At 34.8% G+C, this 8,436-nt stretch overlaps 1 protein-coding gene across 1 annotated transcript; it reads right to left on the reverse strand.

Annotated features, from left to right (window-relative positions):
- Positions 1 to 636: 636 nt before the first annotated feature.
- LOC145628799 (respiratory burst oxidase homolog protein B-like) lies at positions 637 to 8,196 on the reverse strand. The gene is made up of 11 exons (XM_081681205.1): positions 8,008 to 8,196; positions 7,267 to 7,862; positions 5,971 to 6,127; positions 4,230 to 4,278; positions 3,930 to 4,043; positions 2,835 to 3,650; positions 2,612 to 2,707; positions 2,400 to 2,515; positions 2,117 to 2,293; positions 1,319 to 1,821; positions 637 to 1,181 (listed from the first exon to the last, which is right to left on the reverse strand). The coding sequence occupies exons 2-11, from the start codon at positions 7,787 to 7,789 to the stop codon at positions 1,072 to 1,074; spliced, it is 2,661 nt and encodes an 886-aa protein (XP_081537331.1). The 5' UTR covers positions 7,790 to 7,862; positions 8,008 to 8,196; the 3' UTR covers positions 637 to 1,071.
- Positions 8,197 to 8,436: the final 240 nt, after the last annotated feature.

Here is an 8,436-nt window from a genome sequence, read left to right on the forward strand (position 1 = left end):
GCCCATGTTTACATACAACTATATATTTTTGAATATAGATTATCAAAATTAGCCAATGAGCTTATGAATAAATAGTGTAAAAGTCAAAGTGTTGCAAGTAAAAAAAAGTGGAGGAAGTATACAACATGAGATTAATCCAGTTGACAACTTTTGTTTTAAGTTGCTCGTTATGCACCAAAATATCACAATTGTAATTTTTGTTGATGTGGCCTCTCCCCGCTTAGTTTATTAAGTAAGACACTTTGACTTTTGACTATATATATACAGATTGCATTTTCAACAATTAAATAATTTTCTGATAAGAACTTATTAGATATGTTCTCGTATCATCGCATGTACTCTCAAATGTTTGATGTTTATAGTCTTTTGATAACAGACATAACATACTCCGTCCTTTAATACAATGCCTCTTTCTCTTTATTATGTAAAGAGGCATTGTATTAAAGGACGGAAGAAGTATTGATTAACAAAGCTATGTATTGGAGCACTTAATTTATAAAAACAAGTAAAAGTTGCTTATGTCAATAGGGAGTGTGTAAACATCTTAATTTGCCGGTAAATCTTCTCATAATTAATGTTGCGAGATACTCTATATTAGTATAGATGTGAATTACAATTACAAATACAAAATTAGTATGGTATTCAACAAATTAAACTACAAATACTTTCTAATAATGTTACAACAATTTGTTGTCAGTAGTATACCTCCAGTTAATATCAAAAGAGGGGGCTATAAAATTCGAAACTAATTCAAAAGGGTCAGGCTTTTGATACAATGTGCTCTAATTCCAATCATTGTATTACATACATATGACCATTTTTCTACATAGTAAAGTGACCACAACAACTAATAAATTCATAATATCACTGATTTATTATGGATATATTACATTTTGGACTAAGATGGGTAAGATGGCAAATAGTCCTTGACTCATCTAATATAATTCTTAGCAAGAAAAAGAGTGAACAAATCCTGACCTAAAAATCAAAGAATATATAGAATACGTGGTTTTGTATATATTTACTAGGATTTGTTGGGAATATATTGATGTCCAATGTAATGAAAACCTCTCAAAAATTCTCCTTGTGGAAATCAAACTTGGTAGATGTTTTCCTCGAAAAATCTTGAGATAAATGTCTCAGTTGCTGAGTTAGACCAGGTGCACCACAATAGAACACCCCTGCAATAACACCAAATTTAAGTTATAGACTTTATCTCAACAATCCGAAGTAGAGGTGACCAATGGATCAGTACAGGTTGGCCCGAAATGTATATGAAAGGGAAATAAGAAAAGGCGCTAAAGTAAGAAATGCTTACCAACTCTTTTCTCAGTGTGGTTAACAGCAACATGCTTGAAAACAGTCCTCCAATTAGGCCTAGCAAAATGAGTCTTCACTCGAGTCCCAGACACGATATCCATACCATTCTTAGCATGGTGTAGGGACTGAAGCATAGCGATCAAGGCTGACCTTGCATCCCCTTCTTCGTAGACACTTGTGCAATAGTTATGAAGTTCGATCACATGTTCTTGGTCATTCTCAGCCACCTCATTCATCACACTCCTGAACCACTCAAACGACCCTTGTTCTCGAGTCACCCAATAGAAATACGCCCGTTTCACATTGAATGGCCTTCTCCTATCTTCTGGACTCATTCCCCTCTCAACCTCTTTTTGTTGCTTGATGTGGTAGAGCACATCCTTGACTATACTGATCAACGGTGTTGCCCCAATTCCAAGACCTACTAGTAACAGGACGTCGTAATTTTTATAGTCTTGAGCTGGTGCTCCATATGGACCATCAATCTTAAGTCTTGGCATTCTACAGAATCATATCAGGCAACATTTAGCATTATTATTGTCTTGTTTGGCCATTAGAATTTAGCATAAAATAGAAAGCATTAACAAATAGCATATTAGACTACTCTTGTTTCGATTGTAGGCAAGAAATTAGGCCTCATTCTTTTAACCTATAAGTTCGTTAACTCATTGTATCTTACTTCGTTATCTTACTAGCCCGTGTATGTCATATATATGAACATTTTATCCTAATACTGTCTCGAAAAGAATATCATAGTTAAGTATGAAATTTTTTTAAGTGTAGAATGTAAGATTACCTCGGAATAGGTCCACAATTAATATCAGCTCTGAGAAGGCCACTCTGATCACTGCTTCTAGGAGGCTGACATAACTTGGAGAAGAGTGTTCTTAGCTGAGAGGTCCAGTCACCTAATGTTCGAATGTGAACGCTTATGTAATCGTCCCCTGGAGCTGAAGTCAGAGAGAATGGATGCCTGCAATATATCAAAATACATATCAGATTGGAAACCAACTCCTTACTAATAATGCCAGTATTAATTTTAATTGAAGAATCATTAGACTTTCTCAATATATTAGTACCATTCGAAAGGAGAAACATCAGCACAGTTTACAAATATGTACTGTCCACTGGTGTATCTGAAATTCTGAGGCTTTGTCATTTGCAAAGACAGTACATTCCCAGGGTAGACCGCGACCTGTAACATACAGAAAAAATACATTTATTTCTCTAATCACGATTTCAGACTTTCTTATTATTCAGAATTGCAGAATGAGATCAGCTTGCCACAAACCTTTGATATCTGTACTGACTTGTAACCAGACCGGAGTGCCCTAATCAGTCTCTCAAACGCGTATAATAGAACTGGCACAGCAAGATACATCCATGTCTGCATCAAAACCACAATCCACAACATCAGAAATTTTCCTTCACAAATTTCCTAGCTAGCATATAATGTAACTAAATCAAAGGTTTTATGGAGTATATGTTTTAAGCCGCCTAATGAAATAGCTTACCGTTTTCTTGTACCATTCCTTGCTGAGGTAGAGGAACCACCCGTGGACTAACAGGAGGGCATAGACTATGACGAACAGATGGTGAGAATACCAAAAGGCATTGAACCCTGTAAGTTTCTTGAGAGCCTTAGGCAGCTTAAGTTTATTCCTCCGAAACCAAGGTTGGGCTAAGGTGAACGCGATGGCCATTAGGACTACCATGATGATCCCGGTCCAGCCTTCCTTACCCCTGACAAACCACCAGTAGTTCGGAGGTCTTTTTTCCCCAAAGTACTTTCCAAGGGGGGCATAGGCCTCATCTGATGCGTGTAGCAGCCTTGGGAAGTCACATGTAAGATGGCATATCACATGGATAGCAACACCAACCCCAACACCAAGAGCAACTACCTTATGGAAATTAATGTTGTCGTCGAAGGGCACTGCCATCCCTAGCTTAGTCCTGCTCCTAAGCCAGGTAATGGTGTTCCTACAGACAGGTAAAAGGATGAGGGCCATGTTGAATTTGAGGGTCTCAGCAGCACCCTTGGCGAAAGTGACACAATATCCCATGACATGGAACACGTAACGATTCTTGTATTGTAAGAACTTCCAAGTGAAGAGACCAGCACAAATGGCAAGCCATAAAAGAATAACCCATATTCTCTTCCAGTTGTCCTCGACAAAGTAGGTGAACCTACTAGCACCACGCTTGATGGGGTTGGGCTCCTTAGTCGGAACAAGCTTTTGGCTAAGCAATTTGCTCAGATTACGGCTATCTGTGACCGTGGTGTTTGAGTGTGTTGGCGCTTGAACCAAGAGCATTTCCAAGTTATGGATCTGCACATTAGGATACATGATCACATTGATTAGTAGTCTATTATCACAAGTGTACTTTACATAATTAATATGTTACAGTGTGTTAGGTACGTAACATGTTAAGTTTTTGTCCTTGTTTATATGAACCAAATATTTAATCGGAAAGAAGGAAAAGGACCAAGGTTCAAATCACAATTGGGCTACTAATTTTAGAACTGGGCCAACGCATTTAGTACATAATATGAGCTGGGCTTGACCATGCCTTTTATCACAGAAGTTAAAGGAAACAAAAAAACCAACCTCAATGAAACCAAGGCCATCAGGATCAAGCTCTTCCATGATAAGGGCAGCATATTCCTCAGCATGATCTTGAATCGTCGACAACTTATTGGCTGACGCACTTAGTGAGATAATCTGAATTCGTAAAAAAAAAAAATCAATCAATAAAAAAATGTGATATGTTGCACTAAAAAATGTCCATAATATGAGCAAAACAGGACGGAGGGAGTAGTAACATATACGATATGTAATAGAGTAATGTATCATTTTAAATTGGGTAATTGTGACATTAATTATACGTTACATGTATCAATTTCCTACCTGTTTGACCTCGTCTTCTGTAATTCTGCCATCTTCATCCTTGTCCACCCTGTAATTTCAGTCAATGATATTAGCATCTTGTCTACTAGCCTAATCCAAAGTAGTAACCTTTTTCTTTAAGAAATGATTCTTTAAAGCTAACTTAATACACCATTATAGTAATACATGCATGACATTTAAATTAAAGCACACATGCATCAGATGCATGATCTAGTTGACATATTTGGTCAATTTCTTGGTCAAGTCAAGTCCTTAGTTAAATGTGGCTAACAGCTCATTCAAATCAAGTTCGGGCAGAATCATATTCGGGTGGTGAGTTTCGTAATTCAATATTAATCATATTTAATCAAGTCACCATTATGTAAAAAAATGTCATTATGCTTAAAACTTAACCAATTAAACTAGTTGACATTCATATTTATCAACTATGAACATGTATGATTTAGATTATACAATTCAATTCGAGTCAGTTTTATCGAGTTTACACTTGTCCCCCCTTATCTTAAAGTCTAGTATCCTTGGAAATCTCTCATTTATCATTTTAAGTGACCGACTGAGCTGAGTTCCAAAAGGTCAGAATTCCCATACCATGCATACCAACATCTCAACAAACCCCACAAAAAATCCAATGAATGAACCGACATTTATGAAGGGTGGGTCTTCACTCTTCACATGCATGTAACTTTTAATATCAAATCATTAAAAAAAAGGTGACAAATTTATCATGGTATTTACAGATTACATGATTTTAGGCTAAAATTTATGCCATATTTTGGATCTTTCTTTCTCTAATTAAATATAATCTAACTTATTGCATGTGCGTTCAAATTCACTGATTACTTCTTCTTTAGGTTTAAGGTGTTAGGTACAACTACTTTATAGTTGATTGGCTCTTCTTTTTAAGGTTAATTGTCATTAAGAAACTTGATTAATTTATTAATTACAGTACATTACACTTTAGCTTGTACTTGCATCTAAGACCAAAATACTTTATACAAGCTGTAAAATTTTGGCTTTTTTCTTACCAAGTGAGTATTTGATGTATTAGTCATAGTAAGATTCTTGTAGCGAGAGTCCCAAATATCTCGCTTTCTATACCAAAATCTTAGACAGTTGGACCGTTCAAATATGTACGTAGCAAGTGAAGTGAAATTTTTGACGAGAAACTCTCAACTCAATTTAATTTGATTAACGTGTTAGTTGTGACATTCTAGCAACATGACACAAAGATACAATCATATTAAATGTGAAAGTAGCTTACTATATACTATAGTCCTACATGTTTTGTCAAATTCTACCCTTTTCCAAACTTTTAAGATTTGACTAATCTAAAAAAATCTTTATTTGAAGGTTTCAAATTTTAATCATGCAAATTTGGAATAATAGACCTAGACAATTTAATTTAAATAGTCAACAAGATTGTTATTGTCAGAATTAATTTTTTAGCATTTTATTGACCAACATTCTACGTATACGTAATTTCTTACAAACAATCATTTAGGTCAACATTACAAATACGTATATAGAATTAATACCATCTCTAATAATATAATAAAAACAACCCTCATTAAGTTAATTCCAACTCAAAACTGTCAATTCGGTTTCATTTATCCTTACCAAAATTATCGTTTATTTGATTAGTAAATGTTAATTAAGACCTATATGGTGTATCAAAACTGTTAGGACGTACGTACTTAAGACTGTATACATCAAAACCGTTAATTAAATGTTGGTAACTTACATGTCGAAGAAAGTTTGAATTCGAGCATCAAAACTCTGATCAGCTAACTGTTCCCAAAAATCACGCAATTGAGTCTTCGTAATTGTTCCCGTAACAATCCCTCTTCTACGCGCTAGTGCATCAAATAATTCCCCTGCGAACTCCTTTTCATTCATTCCTGTCAAACACGTTTTTTTGTTAAAACGTCGCCGTCTTGTAAGAAAAAACCAAATTTACCCATCAATTCTTTTGTTTGTTTTTTTAATTTGGAATTTTTGCATGATTAAATCAAGCAACTAGCCAATTTGTTCTAGATTTTTTCTTCCAAAAAATAAAAATGCAAATGACATGTTTTATTTATGTTATTATTAGTGTTAAAATTGCATGAAAATGAAGTAACTATGATCATTTTTAGTGTAGTAGTTGAGAAAGCAAGATTTGTTACTACTCTTAGTAGTAGTGTGAATATATGAATGATTTAATTTGTCCGTAGTAGTAGTAGGTATAAGAATTTCATGTCATTAGATTTTTAAAGTTGTACCAATTCTTCTTTTGCATAATTTAGCTAATCTACTCTCTTTGACACAATTTTCACTATGAAAGTAATTCCGTTCTTTTGGGTATGTATTTAACGATTTGATTCGATTATTTGCACCAACTAATTGATTTGACTGGAAGATAAATTGGTTACGCTATGTAAGATACATGTAGAACCGCAAATTCATATCCACTCAAATTGTTTTGTAAACACGAAATTCTACCATAAGTGATCATAAACACATAAATTGAATAATACATATATATTAACACACTTTTGAAGCATGTTATTTTACAATTTCCACTTTTTAGTACAAAGTTTAGCACAATCATAAAAGCTATTCTATCATTTAGCCAAATTGCAATACATTAAGCCTAACATAATAATTCCACCCATAGTAGCACATTTTGAGCAACATGCTCACATATCATAAAAGTCTAAAAAACCACATAAAGCATAAATATCACTTTCATGTTTTCTTGTGCGCCACCGATCATTTTATTTTATAAAGTCATATTTCTCAATTATTTTAATATGAAGTGTTACTTGTATCATTATTTTATTATAATGACAACAAAGACTAACAATATACGAACTAGATGAATTTAAACAGTCTAAAACACTTTAATTTGTTTCGTGTTGCATATAATTTGTGCGCGTATGTGTCTGTAACATACGCGCACAGTATTTACACATATCATATATTATCACCTCTAAAACTTTAACCAACGTAAAAAAAAAAAAAAAAAAAAAAAAAAAAAAAAAAAAAAACAACGTACCAATACACTGGCCGAAGCGGGAGCGAAGGAGCAAGCCATCAACTTGCAAATTCTCAAACCGGGCCTCAACCTGAGCCCAGCCTTCATTACCAACACTCTTATTCAAAAACTGCAACCCTTTAAGGGCACGCGCGGCGGTGGTCTTAGTCCGATCGAGTTGTCGAAAACCTCGATTCGAAGAAGTGACACGCTTGAGCTCCCTAGAGACTTGCTTAATCTTAGCAGAGAGTTGAGAGGTAAGCGTGTGAGGACGCTGCCTCTCTAAGTGGCTAGTAAGTAACGCAGCTTCTTGATCACCAACAGCTCCCTTAATATCTTGCACCGAAACGGTGTCGTCTCGGACATCAAGCGTGATTTCGACGTACTCATTGTCATCATCTTTGGTGAATCTCTTACTGCTATTATTACGTTTTTTTGGTGAATTTAATGGACCGCTGAATGTTACTCGGGATTGCGAGTGTACGCTGCTCCCTCCCGCATCGGATCCTGTCTCGTTATCTTGGATCTCCATTGGTTTTCTCATTTCTTCTCTTTTGTTCACCCTTTGCTTCTTTTTATGCTTTCTATATTTCTATTTAATTATAATTGTATTCCACCTGCAAAAAAAAAATAAATGATTAATTAGCTTTGGGGGTTAGAAAAAATAAATATTATTTCGTATTACATAAGTTATATTTAAGGTGTTTAGGAAAAAAAAAATATATAGTTCTTGTATCAGACGGTCTGAAAAGGAGAACTTACAAGAAACAAGGAGGAAAAGGCGGCGGCTAAGGGAGTGGGAAAAAAAAGTTGGGAGGAGGTGAAGAAGTAGGTGATGAATATATAGTTTGTTGAGGAGAAAAAAGAGGAGAGAGAATTAATTGAATTTAGGAGAGAGAGAGAGAAAAAAAAATGTGGAATGAGGATTTGAGAAGGGTGGGAAAGAAGGGCTAAGAAGGGGGTTTTATTAGTGGGTTGTTGAAAATTTTGTGGTATACAAGTGGGAGAAAGAAAGAGAGAAAAAAAAAAATTGAAGAATTGAACAAAGGATAATTAAGGTGAGGAAGGTTTAGTCAAAAAAGGATGAAGAAGAAATGTTAGAATCCAAGGGGCGTTTTCTGAGGGGCGCATCTGGCATTTCTTGTATTATTAATATGATGAATTAATTAATCTTCTAATTAAATTGTTGTT

The sequence above is a fragment of the Chenopodium album genome, chromosome 4 (genome assembly GCF_948465745.1).
Source record: "Chenopodium album chromosome 4, dcCheAlbu1.1, whole genome shotgun sequence".
Classification (NCBI taxonomy): domain Eukaryota; kingdom Viridiplantae; phylum Streptophyta; class Magnoliopsida; order Caryophyllales; family Amaranthaceae; genus Chenopodium; species Chenopodium album.

Coding starts and splice junctions, on each gene's coding strand:
- LOC145628799 (XM_081681205.1), bottom strand. CDS start 7,789: ATGAGAAAACCAATGGAGATCCAAGATAACGAGACAGGATCCGATGCG. Junction 4,279..5,970: donor ATTCAAACTTTCTTCGACAT/GTAAGTTACCAA, acceptor CTGAAATTACAG/GGTGGACAAGGATGAAGATG. Junction 2,708..2,834: donor AGGAATGGTACAAGAAAACG/GTAAGCTATTTC, acceptor GTTTTGATGCAG/ACATGGATGTATCTTGCTGT.